The 24,443-nt window shown below is 43.0% G+C and overlaps 1 protein-coding gene across 1 annotated transcript; it reads right to left on the bottom strand.

Moving 5' to 3' along the window:
- Positions 1–767: 767 nt before the first annotated feature.
- On the bottom strand, positions 768–24,267 carry kat6b (K(lysine) acetyltransferase 6B). Its single transcript, XM_030754260.1, is given in 21 exon segments — positions 768–4,893; positions 5,014–5,305; positions 6,104–6,376; positions 6,801–6,960; positions 7,248–7,479; positions 8,990–9,085; positions 9,468–9,512; positions 9,515–9,583; positions 9,586–9,625; positions 9,759–9,772; positions 9,775–9,899; positions 10,031–10,047; positions 10,049–10,144; positions 11,565–11,686; positions 12,789–13,750; positions 15,823–15,952; positions 16,451–16,532; positions 16,748–16,863; positions 18,733–18,841; positions 22,812–23,674; positions 24,188–24,267. Coding segments are annotated over 20 exon segments (6,420 nt in total). The 5' UTR covers positions 23,430–23,674; positions 24,188–24,267; the 3' UTR covers positions 768–2,071.
- Positions 24,268–24,443: the final 176 nt, after the last annotated feature.

The raw sequence follows: 24,443 nt of genomic DNA, 5'->3' as shown, positions 1-24,443 counted from the left end.
TGAATAAATGAATGTCTGCAAGCCTCAATGAACTGTAAAGAAGAATGGGCCAAAATTCCTTCGCAATGATGTGAGAGACTGATGAAGTCAAACAGAAAAAGATTATCTCGTTATTGCTGCTAAAGGTGGTTCTACAAGCAGATGAATCACGGGGTGTACTTAGTTTTTCACAGGACTGTGTTTCAGGGCCACTGGATAAATGTCCTAGTCGAGGATCAGGTCTATTAAAGCAGGTCTGAAGACAAGCCCAACTCATATAAGTATTTTGAATCCAAATCAAATCAAGTCAGCAAATCTCCAGCCAAGTCACTGACAGACATTTTCAAGTCAAGTCTTAGGTTAAGACAGATCCAAGTAATTGTAAACATATCCAAGTCTGTAAAGCAAATTACAAGTCAAGATCTTCAGGTCTTCCACATCTCTAGTTGGTGAATGTGAAAATGATGCAACATCTAATGTTTCAGTAACTCAGAATCCATTTGAATGTAGTGGCAATAATTAAATATCCACTGTGCCTGGCTGTGCAAGCCAGTTTGTTGTCCCGTTTGTGTTTGCTGTTCTTGGACTTGTTCTTCTTGTTCTTACACAGTGGAACCTCGACACGTCAGTGTTTCTAACATTTTTAACCTTATACTGTTTGATCTTTTAATCATTTGCTGCAGAGAAAACACCTGACTGGATTACCACAAACCTTCAAAATCTACTGCTGGTTTCTGTGACACCGCCTCAGCTTGTAAATGTTTGAAATTAAAAGGAGAACAATCAAGTACATGGTCAATCATAATTTATTCTTATGCTAAAATGTACAGCATTTTAAGTGACTGACAAAAGGAGAAAAGTCATAAATACAAGAATGTCATTCTGTCCGATTTGTGTGCACATAGCAGGTATTTCCCCCCTGTTCTTACCAGCAACTCTGTACAGGTAGAAAGGTTACAAAAGAGCAATATAAACAAAAACACAAGTACAAGTTGCGTTTACATGCAATCCATTAGCTTAGTTGGTCTATTCACAGGATCTATTCTTCTACACTTCGGTAAAATATAAATCCAACATTTTATAAAGATAGAAAACAAATCTACAGATGGAATGAAAACGTAGCTTTAAAGGCATTATGTAAATATCGACTTTGGACTAAATTTATATTTTCTTTATTGTTATTCATCATTATAATCATTAGTTCTTTTTTAAATTCTGCCACACTTCTGGACATTTCGAAATGTTTTAGAATTTTTCAGGGTACAAACACTGAGATATGCTTTGTTACTTTGACAGAAATCAGTCTGCTTTATTAAACAGAAAGCTGCCTCAAGGAGATCTGTTACAAAAAGACTTCAGAATTATACATACATAGCAATAAAACCTCTCAAACCAAACAGAAAACAGGACTAAGTTTACAATTTTTTTTACATTATTAGAATTAACAAAATATAGTTTCATCTTCTCCCTGTGGAGGGAAACCTAATAAAGGCCAGATATTTTTAAAATGGCTTGCTATTAAGCACAACACTTGTACAGTACTACTCAATGCACTGTCACTAACAGAGACTGAAGCATGCTAGTTGTCACTTTACAAAATAAGTACAATAATTTAAATATACAAAGGCATGAGTATAGTACAAACTAACTGTCAGCACTGTTAGACAGGTACACTGAACAGGTTCAAACGGCCACTATCTCCACTTGTAGCAGGCACATTAAATGGCTTCATTTGAGGCTGCTACACAAGACCACTGATGAAATCTCTACCTGTGAGCTCTGAACCCGCCTGGCCTAAAGACACATCAGAGACACTAACACTAATTAAATAGATTTTCATCGTAATGATGTAAGGCTTCCCATCTGGAGGAACAAAAATACTTTTTAACATTAGCTTCAAAGTTTACTCATTGATGAAATTTTTTGCATTCTTTCCAAGTGCTGCTGCTTCTGCTGGTTTTTTAAGTCATTAACAATAACAAAAAAGAGAGAGCGAGAGAGACACCAAAAAAAAAAGGAAAACAAGGCCAAATCAGTGCATCTTTTAACAGCAAAATGCACACGAGGAGAAGCAGCTCAGTCCTGCGGACAGTTACCGCCTGATGAAAGGCCCTTTCAAGGACTGCTTGGACATGCCTGTGTCCATGTAGCCATGGTGCCCAGCTGGAGTGTACACCATGTTGCCATGTGGTGGAGCCTGCATGGGCTGGGGGTATGGCTGTGTTCCCATCATGCCCATCTGCATAGAGTACTGGGGTGACTGGTTCATATAGGCATGGTTGCCATGGTAGCCACTGTTCATCATGGGCTGGCTCATGCTGTAGCCGTTCATGGCATTGAGGGAGGGCATGTTCATGGAGTTGACGTTGTAGGCTGGTGCCGGCATGATGTTCATGCTCATGTTCATGCGTGGCATGGCGGCCAGCGTCCTGGATGGTGCCTGCATGGCGACAGCCTGTGGCGGCCGGGGGTACATCTGCTGCTGGTGGTGCGACAGCGAGGCCGATTTGGAGCGTGCAGAGATGTGATTTTTGGAGGCCATCTGAGGCTGGATCCGCTGCGAGGGAGGGATGCCCATGTTGCGCTGCAGCATCATGGATGGTGGTGAGCTGAGATTCGGGGATGCGGTCATGGTGGCCTGCACCTGTGGGTTGGGGACCCGATGTGGCGTCTGGGACAAGGATACCAGGCTAGAGTGCTGCGATGATAATGAAGGGGTGTTCGCATATGATGTGATGGGGTGTGAGGCCGAGTGGTTGAAAGGCAGCGAATGAGGGTGGTCTATGAATGTGTTGGTGAATTGCTGCAGTTTGGCGAGACTGAGGCCAGATGACTGAGAATAGTGCCCACTGCCATACTCCCCCTGGTGGTTGATCCTCTCATAGAGGGCGAAGTTTGGGTTGCCAGATTCAGGGATGTCTGCCAGCTGCACAGTGGTAGCGAAATTGGTGGGTATGGCGCACTGAGTCATAGGTTGCTGTTGGCTGTGCTGACCGTGCTGATTGTGAAGGCTATGCTGAGCATGCTGATTGTGCTGGCTGAGCTGATTGTGCCTGCTTTTTGTTTGGGTGTGATTGTGGTGGTGACTATGCTGGTTGTGGGGATTGTGTTGAGTGTGCTGGGCTAGCTGATTGTGTGGACCATGCTGATTGTGTTGGGTGTGCTGATTGTGTGGGCCATGTCTGCTGTGGGAGGTGTGTTGACTATGTTGGCTGCGTTGGCTGTGTTGACTGTGCTGGTTGTGCTGACTGTTGCTCGGAGGCCTCTCCACCACCACGCAGCCCTGTGGCGACTTGACGCTGCAGTGTGGTGGCGAGCTCAGGCTGTTCTGCTGGATCATCCCGCAGCTGCTGGGGTTAACAGCGGCCATTTGTTGGCTAACAGCACAGCTGCTCTGGGGCAGGCCACTGGATGGGATACTGCCGTATGAGCAGCTGTTCTGGCCCATGGTGGAGTCATAGCTGCTGGGGTTCTCATAGTTCTCCGTGGTACTCTCAATGCTGCCCAGATCGCTGAAGCCACTGTCCACCACCTGCTGGGAGTGATCCGACACTGACGGCACATCCATCATGGGGCTTGTCTCCATGTTATGGAGTGACGGCACTGAGATGGCACTGTGGTCAGGACTGATCTGCGTGTAGCCATTGTCCAGGATGGAGACAGCTGGGCTGTTAACAGAGCGTACTGACTGGCTGGGATGGGAGTGCGCAGACGAAAGGGGGCTGCTGTGGTCTGACTGGGGGCAGTCATCCAGTGAGGTGATCTGGGGACTCTGCCCCACATGAGCATACGTTTGCAGGTTCCTGCAGGGCTCCTGGCTCTCCACGCAGTCCTGGAAAACATTCTCCCGCTCAGTCTCCTGCGTCAGGGACTGAACAGCTTGGGCTGTCTCTGAGTCAATCTCTGTGCAGACTGGGGGATCCTCCCTCAGCATGGGACTGAGTGATGGCCTCTCTGCAGGCGGAAGAGGCAGGCGGTGTTCTGGACAAGGACTTGGCATGCTCTCTTCTTCTGACTCAGAGTCTACAGGATTATCAGAGTCTACAGCTGCTTTTGAAGCGACTGCTGCTGCTTCAGGTGGCGGTGTTGCTTCTGACGTTTCTGTCGGTGCACTATCCTGGATGCTTTCTGCAGCAGCAGGAGCTGGTTCTGCTTCACTACAGAGTACTGAAGAAACCTGCTGACTCAACTCAGAGTCATTGTCTTCGTTTGGATCTAAAAAAGTTGGCGTGCATTTGGGTAAGTCTTTTGAACTCTGTTCCAGGTCTTCTGCATTATTCTCTGGCCCTGCTGTCTTGCTGTGTCCATCATCTTCATCATCTGCATCCTGATCCTCTATTTGAGCTCTTTCCTCGCCCTCCTCCTCATATTCTTCATTGCCATTCTCTAGCAATATAGCACCCTCTGTGCTGTGCACCACATCTTTGGCTGGGGATTCCTGCTCATGTTGGCACTCCTGCTGGTCATCTTCAGGTGGTTCTGGGGAATCACCTGCATCCGCATGCCTTGGGGACACAGCACCAGGGGAGGCAGCAGGGGAGCACACCAGAGAAGCTACCGGTGAAGCTTCAGGGGAGCTCGACTTATGAGACCCGTGGTCAGCAGGACTTGGGGGCTCAGAGGGGAACCTGTCTAGCATTATATTGGGACTTGCTGAGCCCCTGCCTGCTTTGCTGCCCTCATCTGCATGGCCAACATCTTGGTGTGGCCCATCCTTTGCTTCCTCAGTCTGCATATGATGCTGCTCTGCCTCCATTGGAGTTTCAGGGGGTGTGTAGAGGTTCAGCTTAAAGCCCATCTTTCGTTCATTCTTTAGCTTCCATTTAGGAGGGCCACGTTTGACTCCTTTGGGCCAGCCTTTCTTCCGTTTCACTGGACGAGGTTTGTTGGGTCTCTTAGAGAGATGATCAGCTCCTACAGATCAAAAATATGAAGTACTTTACTGGTTGGTCATGGTGTTACAGAAAAAAAAGAGAAATAATCTAAGAAATATAAAGGTTTTTCTTTTTTTAACAACAATCACGGTTCAAGTACCTTCATTCCAGTGTTCAAGATTGTCTTTTCGTGCATTTTTCTCCAGCCTTGGGCGACCTCTTCGTCGTTTCAGTGGTGCAGCTGGTGTCTTGTCATTGTGTGCCTCCTCCTCCTCCTCTTCATCCATCTCACCGACTCTAAAGGTGCGTTCCAGAAGGGGCATCGGACGTTCATCCTCTGAGTTGTCAAACGGCTCGTTCAGCACCTCTGTCGTCTCAGAGATGGTTTCGGTTGTTACACTGCTGTTTATTCGCTTTCTTTTACGGCCTCTCTTCTTGAGAACAAGGGTTCTCTGAAATACAAACATAAGAAGAACCCATGAAAACAAACCTCCATCAGAACAGATTAGTTTTGTTAATGCTGGAAAGTAGGGCAGTAGGTGGATGACCTTCGTGACGGTACAGCTCTGAAACTCACTCAGGGTTATGTCCTAAATGTAAAATGTTAAAACCACACTGCAAGACTAAATGTTTGAGCAGCCTGGTGTGGAAACCCACAAATGAGAAAGGCAGAGTAAGCAGAAACCACAGTCTATATTTTACATTCTCCAGTTGTTTCCCACCGACTGCCTCAGACTCAACCGCTCTTCCCTCCAAAATCCTTCATAAGAAAAATGCGAAATGAATACTGTAACTAATGCACTAAATAAACCCCATCAACCACTGTCATTCTTCTCTGGTTTCCATACTGTTTTTGTTGAAACGGTCTCCCTGACATCATGCAGCCCGTTGTAATATTATCTCCATCACAAGGGGGCAGTGCCATATAGACAGAACAGATGTGAGATGCACAGAGGAGGGCAGTAAATTAACCATGACCATTGACAATAGTACAAGGTTTAGCGTGCACAGTCCTGACACCAAGAGTGAAAACACAATCTATTATCTAGAGCTGCAGGCACTCAGGGAGGCTTTTTGAGATGACAGGAGGAAGCCACTGAAGCCTACACCGAATTCATGAATATTTATCAAACCTTTCCATCTCAACCACAACATGGTCTTTAATGACGGAAAACATCTAGATATACACTCAATTCCACTTTGTCCTAGAAGAAAACTCCACAGCAGTGCAGACAAACACTCATAGTCACCTTTCTCTTGGCTGCAAGCATTGCATGGGCTTTTGTCAAGATGGGTGGTGAGCCATCAGAGTCATCGTCGTCATCGTCGTCAGCTTCCTCATCACTCACATCCTCAGTCAGCTGGATGCGTCTGGTCCAGGGAGGTGCAGGCCTTCGTTCGTAGGTCCTGTAGGGAACCTTGCAGTGGACCTTCGTGAGAGGTTGCCTACTACTGTGAGTCATCATGTAGCCCTCTCTCTCCTCCTTCTCCCAGCAACTGGCCTGCTCCTTCAGCCGCTCAGCCTGGTAATTAAACAGACAAGACGCATTATCTCTGGGAAAGGCGCACGCACAGATCCAACATCTGAGCAACGACGCTAATGGGAAACCAAGAGATTGGAATTAACATCATGACAAATGAATCACTGCAGGTTTCTCCTGATAATAAGAGCAGCATCGTGATTGGATGTCTGCCCGTCATGAAGGAAATGTTCCTGTTAAGCGACCGTGGAAAGATTGCATTTCATGGAATATTCAGTACTATCAATTATGCAGTGAACTGATTTAGGGTAATTTTGCACAACATTAGATGCCTGCTGACAGTGAGAATGCCTTTCCCATTAATGGCCTCTATTTGAACTCCCAAGCTAATCAAACAAACATTTACTAAGAGCATTGCAGGTGAGTGTGAACAAATAACTAGTGTCTCTTGAACAAAGGAACCTACGTCCATCTCTGCTTCCCTCTCCTCCTCAGACAAGACAGCGTTCAGAGTTGTGGAAGGTGTCCAGCGTAGGGCGTCTGGATCCACCTCAATCTGACGTGGGTTTGCCCTCAGCTTCTCCACGTGTCGCTGAATCAGTCGTTCTCTTCTGATCAGCACGATCCTAGTTGGCGGAGAGAAAAGCACATGACTTCACATCCACAACAAAAAGGTAAGCACTTAGCCAAGTAGACAGAAGGGTGATGTGTGGTTAAATACGAGCGTGAAGTCGTGCTCATTGGGACAGCAGGTGCTCCATGTCCTTGGGGGTGCTTAACCTGACTTACTTCTGTCAATATTCAGCGGCATTAATGGATATGCTGTTAAAAATACCCGCTGGCCTGGATAAGTCAGACAGCAGAAGCAGCAGCAGCAGCACAAGCTGAAGGAGACTGTGGCTCTGAAACTGACCTGCCGTCCTGTCTGTCAATCATGCCCAGCTGCTGGAGAGTAGCGGCGATGTCATGTGGACACATCCCAGTGGCCCTGCTTATTCCTTTAACACTGATGTGTTTATCTGGGTGCTTATAAAGGTGCTCCAGTATGACACTTTTCCAATATGCCAGGTAGGATAAGCGACCCAGATCTGACAGCGGCTTCTCTGGGGACCCAGCTTGTCCTTCTTGCCGAGTGAGAAGGTAACCTAAAAAAAGACACGATTCAAACAAAAACAAAATGCTTTAGTTGAGCTGGAGGTAGCGGTGTGGGTTATTTCGGACTGTAATTCAATCCTTACCCCACCCCCCCCTCCCCTCTGTGTTCATGTAAGGATGTGATGCTGGACCCTAGTTGGGATTCACCTTCAAATAGTGTAAAGGCAGAGAAGCTTTCCACTCCTTCAACCTCTGTCAGAAGCTATGGACACATGCTGGCAAGGGCAACAAGGGAGGTTGAAAGAGGGAAGTAAAGAGGAAACAAAGCGACAGAGCGCAACAGAGAAGCAGCTGGATGTCATTGCTCACAGGAGACTGCACTTAGGAGAGATAACGCACAAGAAAAAAAATACTAATATGGATCTGTGTGTAATTAGTTTTATAGCGGCCCTGTCAAGGGTCATCCATTATGAGCGGCATGAAATTAATTAATGCCTTTTAATGTGCACCCACTACTGAGAACCAAACAAGCTAATCTAATCACAAAACAGGGAACACATAATATTCCAGTAATCATGACAATATTCATTACTAAAGCTAAGAACAGCAGCCTGTGATAAATACACTTAGAGATGAATATTTCAATAAATTAATTGAAAAAGTAATTTTTCATTTTGTGTCATTTCACAAGTATATTATCATTAATAAAGCAAAACAAAAGCGGCTACCGAGACCTGTGAATTATGATTGAAAGAGAACGTTTCCACACACTAATGCTGTGCTGTGAGAGCTACCTGAAACAAAGTGTTCCTCTAATACAATCCAATATAACAGAAAATCTTAATCTAAACAACTTCCAGCTCCAAAGCTACATTTTCCAATAAAGCCTTCAAAGAGCTCAGAACTCAGCTGTGTTCAATCTCCCTTAATCCCTGTCTTTGTTATCAGCACACTCTCAATATCACAGATCCTCTCGCATCTCTGTGTCTCAATGGTTCCCAAAGTGACAGGAAATCAAATGCTCCATTACCGCCTGCCCGCCCCTGCACTCACTTCTTTTTCCTTCTCTTCCACAGTCGACACAGAGACAACTCTCGAAAATAATAAAATGCCTATAATGACAAAAAACTGCCTGCCTAAACATAGAAATCCACTCAAGGCAGCAACTGTTTTCATAAGTGGACTGCAGGCTTTAAATATTGTATGTGTTTCATTTACTAGACTTAAAACATAAAAGCAGCATCCACGCCTCATCAGAAGTCAAGGAGAGAGAATCGGGGAGGTGGGGGAGCTCTTCAGGCAATGCTTAGGTGAAAACTACTGGCCATCGAATTAATACTGCAGCCAGAACGTTATGTTTCTCACTCCTAATCTTCTGTGATTGCCTAAGCACTGTACATGAATGCTCTTGATTAGACCCCTTGAAAAGCCTTAACAAAATAACAGCACCTTGCCATAAGCTACAAAACTCTGCTTTAATCTGAAACTGTTTGTAAAGGACTGAAAATAAAAAAATAAAAAAACAAGTGTGGTGGTCTAAAAAGGCATTAAGGAACTTACTGAAATCAATAAGGAACCTTCCAAATCCTTGCCTTTGGTACTGAGGCATGATCATTATGCAGGAGACATTGTACTTCTGCTGGCAAAGCTTTTCCTGAGGGAAGGAGAAACAGATCAAGTATGTCAGAGCTCTGCTGAAGCTGGCAATTTACTGCACCTGCCATTGTCCTTGTCTAAAGCTGTGCACATGCACATCGCATACACAAAATTGAGATCCTTCACCATGAAGTATCACTGTGTGAGAATTAGGGCTGCAACTGACATTCATTTTCTGATAGCATTACATATCCCACAGATGATCAATTTACAATAATCTAAAACTGACAAGGCAGCAAATCCCCCACATTTGGAACCACCGTGAATAAGTTAAATCCACATCACTAAATGGGCAAACTACAGTGAGGTCTCAGTATCAGCATTTAAAGATGATGTGTGGTTATTCCTTCATTTCCCATAAAATCACTCCGTAATTCTTACCTGGAGAAATAGCCCACAAGATGACAGCCTTTCTCATCATTCTTGTAAGTATGTAGAAGAGGAAAGGCTCCACATCATAATACAAGGTCTTGTGATCCAGGAAAAGCTTGGCTAACAGCAGAGGTTTTGGCAGAATAGTTTGCTGACATTTCCATCAACCTAAACACGGAATAAAAAGAGCAAGAGGACAGTGTTCAAACAGTTCCCATTTTTTTTCCCCCCTCCCAGAGCCCGTTCAGCCGGATCTCATGCAGCATACAGTTATTGCTTATTGCTGTAAAGGGAAGCTGACCTCAAATATGGAAGGTTGTCCTTTCTGTAGATTTCATTGGCTGGCGGGTGGAACCAGCCACACTTCTTTGTGTGTCTCTGGAGGATGTTTTTGCTTCTCATGTACTTCAGACAGAACTCACATATATAAAGCTTTTGTAATCTGGTGAAGACAAAAGGGAAAGCTGTGGTTTGTACTTCAGCATGAGAGGTTTTATAATAGACAGTGAAATAAACTCAGCACCGGCAACAAAAGAATTTGGCATTATTTAGCACAAAAAAAAGAAAACTTACCTTGAATATTCAGGTGGGGTAAGGTGATGAGTACCAGGTCTGAATCTCATACTTCCCAAATTCAATGAGAGCGGGGCATCGGACTGAGTCTGCATTCATCAGAGATCCAGTTCTCTGTAAAACGATTTAACAAAGACACATTGATAAATATAGTGACCCAGATAATTCAGCATTACAGTTCCTCTTGTCACAAACTGTGTTGAGACCAGACTGTGGTTCGTAGTTATCATGAGACATGAAAGATATATCTGCCCAAAATCAGTCGCTTAATTAAGATAATGTTTACCATGCTTACATTTCAGTTACCGCCTGAGCCATGGTTTCTGTTTCTTTTTTTTCACACTGACTATTTTTATTCTATTTTTTCTTGATATTCTCTGAAATGTTCATGGGTTTCTCAGTCTACATGCAAACTGAATCCACTGCGAACTAAAGACCTCTTATTTTCATCAGCATCAACCTATAATAAATTATGTTAATTTAGACCCATATGTTACTATGCATTACAGACGTATGGTATATCTATGTGTTTAAATATAGAGTGAAACTCCATAATCATGCTTCACGATCTTAGAAAAACAAAATGTTCTGTGGGAAGAAAAACAATTTGACTGAGGCCAAATTGTGGGCTCAGTCAAAGGTAAACAGTCTAAAGAAAGTGGAGAATTCAACCTATACGAATGTTTTGTTAACCTGCTCAGCTATGCCCCACACAGACCTAGAGAGCAGTCAGTACAAGTTATGTCTCGCTGCTGCAGCTAACACATTTCAAAACGTGCAACTTCTATTTTAAGGGCAAACGTTCTCCGTTTTCAGTTTGCGCTGCACTTTTTCCAAGTTTCATTATAGTTCAGACAGTAAAGGGTGAGTGTTTGTAGACAAGTCCCCATCTTCCACGCAAGCAAAGGGTGACCGCAGCAACCTGCCAGCAACTAAAGCATGCAAGGAGGTTTTTTAGCGGCGCACCCTCTTTGCAACTGATTTCACTGCTGCTGCCAGCAACCACTCGCCTGGGGGTCCCTAGGCCAGTGTGACCGAGGCCTTACTCTAAAAACATCTCAGCTGTCATTGTTAAACTGAAAAAGGACAGCAAATCAGGGCTGGAGATAACTGGTTGATAATGATAACTGATGACTGAAATGATACCAAGTTAGTAAACTATTGGTTTTGCTGGCAAAAATTACACAAAAATGTTCTCAGAATCTGAAAAAATGCTTGAGGCAAGAAGATTTTCTTTGACATGGGTTATTGTTTCATATGTTCTTGGCTTGTATTTAGCTTTTATTTTGGCAAGAGTTTACTAATTAGACAATGAGACCAGTTGGAATAGAAGTTGGCTGCTTTTGTTTCACGATATACTCAAGAGAACTCAATGAGCTGACATCACATATTATCACCGAAAGACCTTCTTTGTCTATAAAATCCAAATATAGTTTTCCTTACCGTTTTCTTGAGAATATGATTACACATCACAATAAAGTTGCAAGTATCTACAATGAGCAAAAAATCCTGAGCTTTTTTAGAGTTTTCTTACCTGAGCGGCGAGTTCCTGGACTCGTGTGAAGGTCTCAATGTCCTCCTCTGTGACGTGCTCTCTGGACATGGCCGCAAAGTCTGCCCGAGTCTCCTGCTTCACATGCAGCTCCCCGTTGTGGCCTGTTAGAGGAACAATAGCACAACATCAACACATCAGACGGCACATCAACAGCGGCCCGTTTGAAGCAGCCGTGGAATAATCTCATAAATGCATTCTATGCAAATGTGCTTATACTGTGAGTACTGCTGCTGAGCCTGTTTGAGGCTGTGTCTCAGAGGAATTTCATAATGTATCATCTTTGCATGTTTATATGAAAATCCCTAATGTAATGAAGTGAAACTAAATCACTCTAATTGCGTAACCACTTTCATGTGCTTAGTCATCCACCAAGACAGTTTCCCATGAATTAAGAAGCAGATGCAGTGAAGGGAGCGAGTGTCGACATGAAAAGCAACTGATGCTGGAAAGCAGGCAGTAATTTTATGAAAGACATCAACACCATGACTTAACCACCAAAACAAAAAACCATTACAAGTGGAAGTGATGCATCATTAACATATTTATGGAAATGTGCTGGAGGAGTGTTGGTGCAGGATATTGTTTAGAACTTCTTGAAACGTATATCCGTCTGTTTTTCCTACATGTCTTTTTTTTTTAAGCTGTGACTTCACTCTTGAGGACAGTGAAATGTAAGGGTTACTGCACTTAGGCCATAATCATCGTGTCAGCTCTGAGTCAGCTTGGGTGGGTGAATCACTGGTTTGTAATGACCGCTGGAAGTGAGGTTGAGAGGAGACAGTGATTTCAAGAGTGAGGGTGGGATGAGGAAGAGGGCGATGGGACTATAGTCTCTACTAGGTAGTGATCACAATGGGTGCACTACTGCAGAGGGTCAAAGACAGAGCAAGGAGCAACATGAGGGAGTTAGTGGGCCATGCACTATGACAAAAGCCAACGGGCGAGAGGATGGAAGCCACGTATACTCCGCAGTCAAGTCAAAACGCAACGAAACTGTGTTAATAAACTAAAAGAATTTAAATTAGGAAGAAGATTAGTAGTCTGTTAGAATGCTGAGGGTGTCTTCTCAAAGAAAAGATTAGCTCTAGTCTGGAAAAAAATAACTGCGGGTGTCAAGCTTTAAAAAAAAAAATTAAAAAATAAAGAAGAAGCTTAAAGGTGTGGAGACGCAGGTCTTGGTTGGAATTTTCGAGCCTTGCTTACCATGATTATTCTCAGGCTTAATTCTTCCGTCTGTCAAGTCTCCCTTTCCTGGTGAGAGGGCTCCCTTCTGAGGGCTCCCTTTATACCTCAGCCTGCCTAGTGTCCTGCGCTTTTTAAAGAAAGGGTTACGTTTGAAATGACTGACCATCTTAAATGGGTGTCCTCTGGGTCGGCCCGGCCCAGCAGTTGTGGAGTGTAACCTATTTTTATTAAACTCGTTCTTTCCAAAGCGCTGGGGCCCCGTTTTGGACATATGGAGCGAGTCCTGCTTATGGGGCATGCGCTTAGGTGGCGCGTAGGAAGGTAGGCGTTTTTTCCGTGACTGTCCCTGAGTAGTATAAATGTGAGAGAGTCCGTCAAAAAGTCCCTTAAGTTGGCTGCTATTGCAGAGACTACTCAGGGAAGGAACACTAGACTGGCTGGAAGAGCTCTGGGGAGAGTTAGCAGAAGTGGAGCTGCTGGACACCTGCGAGGGGGGGCTAAGTCCAGGCAATGTGGAAGCGGGAGGAAGTGCAGAGGATGAGGGGGTTATCTTTTGAGAGGCATCAGCAGCAAAGGCAAACGGCTCTGGTGGCTTGGACAGTTTGGGCGGACCCTTTTCTCTAGAGCTTAACTGTTTGGCGGGCGACTCTACGGCTACAGCTCGCGAGCGACGGCCCACAGGGGAAGGAGTAAAGAATTTGGAAAGCCCATCGATAAGCCCTTTGGTTTTCTTGTTAACAGTGAGTGTAGCTGGGGTGGAGGTGGGCGTGAGGAGGGGAGTGGTGGTGGGAGTGGAAGTGGTGAATTGGGTGGCGTCGACCGCACAACAAGGGTCTGCAACAGCAAATCTGTCTCTGGCGTCCTTCACAGATGCAGCATGACCAGATGAAGGTGTGGAACAGACGGTAATCTTTTGACCCCTACCAGGTGACCCCCTTCCTCCCAGTGCTACCATGGAGCCGTCACCACTGGTTACAGACCTGCCGGGACAAGAACAAAATGAAAACCATTTACTCGGATTTGTAATTAGATACCGTATTTTCCGGAGTATAAGTCGCACTTTTTTTCATAGTTTGGCTGGGGGTGCGACCTATACTCCGGAGCGACGTATATGTGACATTTATAACACATGAACCAAAATGCTCCAGCCACTTGACATCTCCGTGAACTGCAGCTTTAAGGCAGTCTTGCGTAACCTGTGGGCGCAGTGGATGATGGATGGAGAGCACAGCTTAACGGCAACTGGGAGAATGGGCCACCCAACTTTCCTGGAAGTCATTGGATGGATCAAGAAAACATGGGCTTCAGTGACAAACCATCCTGTTGGGATTCAGAAAGGCTGGAATAATTGGAACTGCAGCTGACGACGAGTCTGACTAACGCGACACAGAAGAGGAAGCGGCGCTTCGTCTACGGAGTGTACGGAATTGTTTAGAAGTGACACCGAGGATGAAGAATTCAATGGATTGATGGTTTGGTTAACTTGTTAGTATGTCCTTTATGCTATGGTTATCTGAATAACTTAATGTTACGTTAACATACCGAACACGTGTTCGTTGTGCGTCATGTAGCTGAATGTGCTACGTTAGCATAACGTAGGTGTAACTGTGTTCGTCCTGTTCTTTAATCCATTATTATTTTAAATTGCCGTTCAAGATGGAATTTCTGCTCTGGGTCTCGGATTATATCACCCCCCCCCAAAAAAAGTGCGACTTATAGTCCAGTGCGACCTATATATGTTTTTTTCTTCTTTATTATGCATTTTTTGGCTGGTGCGACCTATACTCCGGAGCGACGTATAGTCCGAAAAATACGGTAATTACATTTCTGAGGCACAAATCATCCTCAGAAATGTATCCGTGTCATTAACTGAAATATTTATACAAATCCAAAAGTCTTCCTGTTCAGAGTTATTTGTGAGATTTATAGTTAGACACAATAATCTCTGTTTACTGTAACCTGACCCCAGAAGCTCATATCCTCATACACAGACTGAATGAAATGTTCACAGCATGCTTTAAGTTGTGGACAGTTTCAAATATCACACATCAGGGCTGATATATTATGAAAGCATCTGTCTATATAATTAAAACCTGTGTAACTATCTATATAATTTAACTGTTACTGTTGCTGCTGTAACATGCAGCAGAAGTATGATTAGCACTGCTGCTGATTGAAAATGGCATTTAAATCTAAATATTGTAATGACAGAGGGGCTGTACAAATCCTCTGAGATTTTTATTTTTTTATATTTTTATATTAAGATATGTATTCAAATAAGAAGTGAAGGTAGCATTTTGGCTGCTGCTGTCTTGGTGTTTTCATGATGAGTGAGGGGGGTGGATCTGACGGAGAAACTGAGGGATGCTGCACGCTCAAAGGGGAAGCAAGCCATCAATCATAAGGTAGCCTTACCCTAAGCATACCCAGCTTTGTTCCTCTTTAAACACTAATCATGAGCATAATTTTCAAAAATAACTTCATGTTGTACTCAGTAAAACTGAAACCAAAAACTGAAACCATAAATAAATAAATTAGGAAGGTGGCTCCTGAGGTCACAGAACAAGGGTGCAGAAAGGTTGCTTTCCCATAGACTTTTATACAATTGGACTAGATGCGTCTCCCCCCACTGGCCATTAGAAAAATGCACTGGCTTCAGTTTAAAGACCTGAAAACCATTTCCACGTAACAACAATTAAGCACTTTTTACACATTAATTTACAGATATCAATTCTATGTAATGCATTTAAGTGTATTTCTTTATTCTTATTCTCTGTGAAAGCAAAGCTTATTACAGCTTAATTTTAAATTTACAATGAATCATATCTGGAAGTTAAACCAGAGTCAGTGTATGAACTGTAATGGATGTTTGCACGGGGCCAAGGACAGCTGCCAACATCATTTTGTTTAAAAGCAGCAATTTGACTTCCCTTAACTGTTCCCATATTTCAAGATCTTACCTGAAAATGCATTATTATTATACCAAATAGAATAAAAAAGAATGAGCCTTTAGTATAATATAACTGCTGTTTGTTGATGCCAGCACACTTACATTCTTTGTTTGAGCTTATTTCTGGGCCTTCCGATTGGCTTTGCATATCGACGTTTGATCTGATCGGCTTTCTTGTGCAGCAGTTTCTTCCCGTTCTCCTTTGGCCTGCAGACTTGGCAGATCCAGGTTCCTGGAGGGTGTCCAAACACAGAGAGTACCGTTTGGGTGGGTTCATCAATTCAGAGGACATACAGTACATTCATTTGAAACATTCCTTTAATAGGAAGAACTGGCAAGATTCCCACCAGCTCACAATGACAATCAATTACTCAGCACAAAGCGAAAATCCATAAGAAAAACATTGGGTCAATTCTCTGTTCGGCAAAATAGACTTCGTGTCAGCTTGTTGAGCTCAGCTATGTGACTTGTATGAATTGCCTGCCAAATATCCTACTACAGTACGTGCACCATCATTACAAGCCTCACTGTAGGGTCAGTACTGTAATCCAGAGATAGCAAATCTCCCCGGGGAAGCTGGAATGATTTGATATGCATGCAAAGCTCCTAATAAGCCACCGCTGCTTCTCTGTGTGCTGAGTGACAGCCCCAAACGGCCGTCTGTGAAGAAAAGGCTTTGAATTGACAGCAGAGGGGGAAACAGAGAAGCCAGACAGTGTAAACACCTCACCTTTTGGCATTCTTGAAAGCGGCGGATCGCAGCATTCCATGTGAAAGCCCCGATCACATGAATCGCAGAACAGCATCTCATCCTGAAAGGGAACAGCAGGCATGTGTAAAGGATGTCCCAGTTGCATACATGTAACACCCCCGTCATTTAAAGTCTTTTTTTGAAAAATAAGCCCAATTGTGCACAAGAGAGGCTTTACAAATCTCAACAAATCCTCAGGGATGCACAAAATGGGATCTACCTTCAAGCCAACAACACTGAAAATGGTGTGTGTTAAGATGCATGTATAATACTCACAGCGTTTTTCCCCTGTATTCGACAGGAGCTGCAGGTTTTGCATTCAATACACTGCCACCGTAATCTCTTCACATTTGAGGTTAGTTCAGGGGAAAACTTCAGACATGATGGATGCCCTTTAGGAGCAATAAAAAAAAAAAAAAAGCATATTAACATGGGACATTTTTTTACCACCACTGGTTGTGTCACCGAGCAGAGACAAGGTTTTCCATTTGTCAACACGGTCGGGTTAACCATTAACATATTACGTCACTAAAAACAATGCTGGGCCTGTGCCTGTATGTCCACAACACTTTTCCCCCTGCCACAAGTTGTGTCTAAAAACAGTATGATCAAACATCTGAGCCACTAATTACAGATAATTTGATCTTAATGAGGCAGAAACAGTAGCAGCACTCATTCTAATGGAAGCTGATCCATGAAAGTCATGTAAAAGCTTGCCTCTTCCCTCACCCAGCTCCCTCTCATGGTTGTAAAACAGCTGTTTTACAGTGAGAGCACAATTTGTGTACACTACGAGTGGTTAATGAAAACCACCTCGATGCTACTTAGTCAAATTTGAGCTATAAAAATGTCACCAGGAGAACAATTCCTTACGGCATTTAAAATAATTGTTCAAACATAAATGACTCCTAGGCAGAGGTAATTTTATGGGAGGTTAGCAGTTTTGTCTGGAACAAAAGAACACTAAAGGAAATGCCAACAATCTACAGCGGGGAAAGGGTTGATCTTTGATCCACTATAACTGGAGTGGCTCTATAAAATAATTTGAACTGAGCAAAAATGACTTGGGTGATTTCAGATTCTAATGGTCACTTGGAGCATCTGCCCTTCTGAGGGTTGCAAGTAATTTGGATCCCTCCAGCCACTCAATTTGCAGATTGTTCTTCCAATAAATCCCTTAAAGGGAAGAGAAAAATATGGAGAAAGAATGTGACATCTGCCTAACCGATGTAGAGAACTGCTACTGCCAAGGTTGGATGGCTTGAATATATACTGTACAGAAATTTGCTGATATTTCTTTATTATTCCTGAATTAGTTAATCACATGCAACGTGACAAGATTTCTAGACTTCCTCTGCTTAATACCACCTCTGAATTATTTATTTATGTCTATATATTCACACTTCTGGAGCAGAAACTCTAGAGCGTGACTTCTAACCAGAAGGTTTTGACTGCTCAACAGTTGTCCTGCATATCAGGTACAGCATGCTAGGAGGGCTAGCCCTTTAAAGCTGTGTATGTGTTTTTGTTTTTTTTTATTGATCTTGTACTATGAGTCAACTTGCTCTACACATTTTAATTGGCCTTCCTGCACTAGCTCACATGCAATGGGTCAATCAACCTGCCACAATGTAAAGCTCACCGTGAACACAAACACCCAGGTAATAAAGTTTATTCAAATAGGATTGTCTGTGTATTCAGTGTTGTCAGTAAGTAGAGAGACACACACGGGGTTATTTTTGTGCTGTTCTGCAGCTGAAACTGACACTGCTGCCTTTAATGTTAAATTTAGGTCAAGCGGGACTGTTATACTTGAGAGATATACAAGTTAATGTATCGTGAATGAGCATTACTGAAAAGAAGATATTTATGTTTTTGTTGGGTTACTGATAATATGCCAAAAATAATGCATGAAAATATTTTCAAAAACACAGAGAACTACTGAGCCAAAACATAGGCACACACAAAACTGTGAATACTAGCACCATGTAACACCATTAAATGTGAAAAACATTTGACTGATGATAGAACTCGAGCTTAGTTTGTTGCATTAAATGCAATATTTAATGTATATGAAATATAAATATGACATCATCACGCACACCAATGCAGTGATTTTACCTGTATTTCTGACTTACATTCCACATATACACTGACACTATTGCAATCTGAGCTAACATACCAGCAGTTTAGTCTTGTTTACAGTACGTTATGGCTCGTGGGAACATCCAATAAGTGAAGCGTTACACCAGGCGACTTACCACTGCTCCCACAGTCTGCACAGGAGAGCAGCTCTTCTGGCCGCTTGTCCCGATTTGACTCTTTCGTTCCAAGACAGAAACTGCATATTGGGATGGGGTCAACCCGGAGCTGGTGTGGGAACACAAACAGAGACAAACTGTTTAAGGAACAGAGAGACAGACTGTGTGCGCTCAGCACCTGAACGTTGTATCTTGTCAGGATGTTTTAGATCACTGGTCATGTATTGCTGGTTAACATGAAAAGTGTAGATTTAATGAAACAGCCATGAAAATATCAGCTGGAAGAAACAGCTCAGAGAATGGAAAAAAAAAAATAAAAGAGCTGAGTTCTCACAGACTAGAAATGAATAATAAATGAATCTTATCCTCAGAGATATGCTGCATCTGAGATCCACCTCCTTTATCCATTACATCTGAATGGGTAAGTGATCTTAGTAATCATAGTTTAAGGGCTTAATCCAATTCTTAAAGCTTGCACTCCAGTCTGAAAGGATTAACCAGCATGTAATCAAATTACCTCAATAATAAAACACGCTCTCATTGTTACTGCCATGATCCACAGTAAATGTTGCAAGTCTCAGAACAAACGCTCATTTAAGGGCTTACGGTTAAGTTCAGAAGAAGTCAAATATGAGCTCAAGGTTTAAGAGAATTTCCCCATTGATCACTCAGAGTGAAGAGAGGCCGACTTCAGAGAGAGAACTGGGAAGACTTAGTGTCATTACTTCATACAGCAGCCAGTCGAAGTCGAATGAATCTTAGGCTGAAATCAAGACCAGACTTAACTGAGATGCCTGCAGTATGGCGTTCATAAGACTCTCTTTAAATGTGAGATCATACATAAAAGCCTCTACAGAAGCAACAAACAAACTGTGGTTTCCTTCTCGGCTTGAGAGGAAGTTCTTAACGGAAAATAACACTCGCAGGGTGTGACCGTAAATAACCCACCTCATCATCAGTTTACACACTAAGGCCTCACCAATTGACTGGAGTCTAGGAGGGCTCTCAAGGGATGGCCATAATTAGTTCCTGGTTTCTATGACGCAGATCATCATCCTGACTATAACCAAATTTGCATCTTTCAAATTTCTGCTGGCCCCGACCTCATGCTGACCCTCATTTGAATTGGGGGGGGTGTTTCCTTTTCCATTTGTCAACAAAACACAAAAACAGCAGCATCCCTTCAACCCGTCACTCCATCCAAATGAACCCCAGAGGGAAAGTGAGGCAGGGATGCAATGGCAATCTGGTCATTGTTCCTGGCTGTATCAATTACTTGCTACGGCGAGGGGAAGCAGTTTACTGCCACATCAATGATTACTCTATTTTCCAACCTGCCAGGTCAATATTTGAAAGCGGGCTGGCATTAGAAGCAGGCTGCTGCTCACACAGCTGTGATTATGGACATAAAACCACAAAAAAAATCTATGTGATGAGCTTTGTGATGAGGCTACACCTGTATGACTTAACACTGTGGCTCAGAGGTAACTGGTGATTTCTGATATATGTGATGGTAACTCAAAATAAAACACAAACACATGCTCAGATAAAAGGCAGCAAGTTCAAGCACTACAAACAATGTTGTTTATAAAATATCCTTCATAGTCCAAATGCATATGATGATCTCAATGATTTCTATATGTAAAGGGGACAAAATACTATTAAGATTAGTGCAAGTAATCTTTGTGAGCCAAAAGCTCAGTAGCACGCTGCTCTAAACACTCCAGTTCAGTTTTTTCTACTTTTGTCTCTACATGCTGTCACTGACAGCAGATATCTGTTGGGAGGGGCAGCCAATCAGAAGAAAGCAAGCTTTAAACATGGGGAGGTTTAGAAAAAAATGGCTTGTTTCAGCTGATATAATATAAATAAAGATTATTATTAAGGTGTTAACAGTACAAAAATATATGGAGCTAAGATTAGCATAATAGGTAAGTCCTGTGCTTTGTTAACTTGACTGTGCAAAGTCTGTCAGTTAAGGCTTGATCAAAGTTGAATTCAGATTTGCTTTGAGCAGACAAAGAGAGAAAAATATTAGCAGTCGTCCTTGATCACAAGACAGTCTGCATTATCACTGCTAACAGATGCAGACAAAGGGATCTGAGAACAGAGCCTTGGTGTTAGGAATACTTTAGGTTATGGTTTGTTGTTTGGGTACATAAAGTGCATGTGTGACACTTGTATTATGGAATAACAAACAACTTTATATATGATTTCTGCTAAAGTGATAAAGAGTGATAATGATAGTGCTAATGCGCAACCTGTGTATGCTGCTGATGAAATGCTCTGAGCATGGTGATCTGAAGTTGTTTAAAATAATTAGGCTTAATAAGGCTCCATAACACAGTCTCCACTGACTCAGCTATGAAGGCTGATCCAGAAGCTGGATTAATTTCCATTAGGAATATTCTTGTGTCTGGTGATTAAAAACCAATAGCAATTTGCAATCTGTACAACAGGAAAATGCAAAAAAAAAAAAAATAAATAAAATAGAGACGCAGCTGAAGAGATGCTGATGATTTACTTGGGGATTCTAAATTAAGTACATTACAGGAAATTATGCTGCTTCAAAAGAGCAGGCTGTCCTGAGTGAGGGGGTGGGGTCCTATTAGAACAGTGCTGGTAGAGAGAGAGAGAGAGACAGAGAGAGCTCAAGTGGTTGCATAACACAGCAGGAAAAAAAAAAAAAAACTCTCATTCCTTGCCTTTGTTCCTGCCAGAGTCTCTTCAGAATCTAATAAACTCTAAACCAAGACTGCTCTTTTTTACCTCAAAGTATCTCTTATTCTCAGCACACACACTCAACTACTGAGCAGGCAGAGCTGTCTCATCCTTTGAAGTGAACAGCAAACCTGGACTGGGCGAGGTGATGTCATCAGGCCGCGAGCAATAGGTTGAAATGTTCCAAATGGAAAACAGCAGGCCTTCCTCAGCTATGAGAACCACTGCAGGACACTGTGTCTCTAAACACTTCTCAGTTTCACTTTTGGCCTTACCACAGACACAGTCACAGTTGTGGCTGCAGTATCAAGGTGTCGCTTCCTGATTATTCACTGTGAAACTGGTGAAGAGCAGGGTGACATCTCTATAGCATGATGCTGCTCGCCACTTCAGCTGCATAACTTGTGCACAAACTCGACCGCATTTCATCTTGATAAGCCTCAACACATGATATGCAAAAAAGCCTCGACAACTAGATGACTGCACACTGCAGTTTCGTTCACACAGAGAAAACTATTTTCCACTGAGCACTCTACCCACTCTTGACAGTGTCTCAAAATTGCAAAGCAAGAACAAAAGTGCTGTCATGTTACAGACATTTGTCAGCAGCTTGTGTTATTGTTAAATACCAGTAACAAAGACACAATCTCTGCAAACTATAAACCACCCTGTGAATGTTGAAAGTTTGTTTATATGGTGTTATTTCCTCTCTGGGGCATCTCAGTTTGCACAAAGTTCATAACAGCTGCATGCAGTCGGGAGAATATTCAGTCTTACTTTCTCAACACATGCTCATTCCCGTGCAAATTACCAATAATCTATCATAATTTTGTTCACCAACTCACAAGAAAGCCAGCCACATCCTTTAAGGTCATTAGGCTAGAGTTACATAACCTGTGGAAAGCCTACAGCAGACTGCCTACCACACAGTCAGCATTACTTTCTGATTATCCAAACTCTCTTATTATGGAGACCAACAGCAACACAACCCCAAAGGGATGAACTCTAGATGGCATTATTTCAGACCTGCCAAGCTTAAGACACAAAGGCTAAGACCACAATCATAAAATTCCTACTCTTAAGTGTTGGCCCGAACTTTCAACCTTCCTAATTGGTGGCGATCTCATATAAATGCCACTGTTAAAGAACCAAAAAGTTTTTACTACTCACACAACAAAGCTGTGGCACATGTCAGAGCTTGATAAGAAGATAAAAACAATACAACAGGAATATTTTTTTTTGTTTACTTTTAGGAATGTCTCCTTTTGGGTTAACTGCAGCATAAGAGCACAGAAAAGCTCAGGACAACACAACATGAGTTTGAAGGCGTAAGAATGCAGAGGCCAAGGTGTGTGTACCTGGTCTCGCTCGTGGGGGAGGAGTGTCACAGATGACAGGACCAAGGGGGAAGCACTTGGACACCTGGAGCTCCTTCCCTCCATGCTCCCATGGCTGAGCTTATATCTCGGACCATTTTTTGACAACCTGCTGTTGTTGACCGCTCGCTTAGCCGCCAGCCGCAACCTCTGCCGGAAAGCGGGGTTATCAACAATGTTTGAGAGGTCATCCTGGTTCCTCAGATACCTCTCGATGTTCTTCAGCGAGGAGCCATGGATATCATCCAGGCCTTCGATGGCCCTCCTAAGTATTTTATTCCAATCAATATGGCGCAGGTCGCTCAAATTCCATATAGATTCCTTTGATGGCACAGGTGCATTTGCAGGCAAGATTGATACAACTCTTCCAGGATTTCCTGGGTCCTTGTAGGAGGCGCTCCCCTTATTTGTAACCTTGAGGATAGAGCCATCGTGAACACTTAATTCCAACTGCTCAAGGACGGTCTTCTTGTCCAGTCCGTGCGAAGTCGCCACTGCATGGCAAATTCTCTCCTCCGAGGGCCTCTGCTTTTGCCTTTTGATTTTCTGTATTGCTTCGAGAATCCACTCCGTGTACAGAGGGTTTGCAAGTTTTACCATGGTTGAACAATTAGCCTCACAAAAATGTGATCCATAAAGATTCCCCCTTTCTGCTGCTGAAAACTGGGTACATCCACATCCTTAGTAGGATCAAGAAGTTATGTTCCACAATCGCATCCGCTCACTACTTCTTCTCAATCCTGGGTATCTGACATTGACCTTCAATAAAAGTTGGCACTAGTAAATTCCACAATGGTAGTCACCAGCTGACCAGGAGCTGAGTTTATTAAAATTCCAGATTAAATCTAAAAGAAACAGAAAAAAGAAAAACAACAAAATGTCAAATCAACTTTTATTTCTCCTTATTCACATTCTATAAACTAGCTGACGGCATTTCGGGAATAAAAGCTAAGCCAGAGGAATGCAGGACTTTTTAAGATGTGCTAAAACATGAGAAACAGATGGATAAAAACAGATGCAGGCGCTGTCATGGCTGCTAAAGAAATCAGAGTGACTTAATCCATAGTCTGACACCATAATCCACACACCAAACCAGATGTCCATTTCAAAAGAGACTCTTTTCTGCAAGTAGTAAGTTTTCACACTATGACAGGCAGCTAGAAACTTCTACCGACTTCTGGGAAAGTATACAGTCATCTCGAAAGATCAGAATCTTTCTCGATATTTAAAAAAAAAAAAAAAAAGGTAGCCTTACGAGTTAACATTTATTTCTGCTGCACTAAATATCACACACAAACTGGTTAAAAACACACACATTAAAAAAAAAAAAAAAGAAAGACAAAAAAAGGAAATCATACGTAAAAGTTTAACCGTTAATTATCCGCACGAGACTTTTTGACAGCTCGACGTCCGCGGCGACGAAACTGATCAGCGCGAGCTTTAATGACACACGTAATAATCAATGCTCACTTCCTGACAGCTGCTGACAGGCGCTCCGGGGCACGTCCGCAGTCGCCACCGAGCCGTTTGACGACGGAAGAAAGCGGCGGTAAAACTACGTTAACAAACCGAGAGTTGCGCTCCGCCGAGTTGAGCAGATAAATGACAGCGTTG

The sequence above is a fragment of the Archocentrus centrarchus genome, chromosome 19, assembly GCF_007364275.1.
Source record: "Archocentrus centrarchus isolate MPI-CPG fArcCen1 chromosome 19, fArcCen1, whole genome shotgun sequence".
NCBI classification, from domain to species: domain Eukaryota; kingdom Metazoa; phylum Chordata; class Actinopteri; order Cichliformes; family Cichlidae; genus Archocentrus; species Archocentrus centrarchus.
The sequence above is the reverse complement of the archived record's forward strand: the minus strand, read 5'-3'. Positions and strand labels throughout refer to the sequence as shown.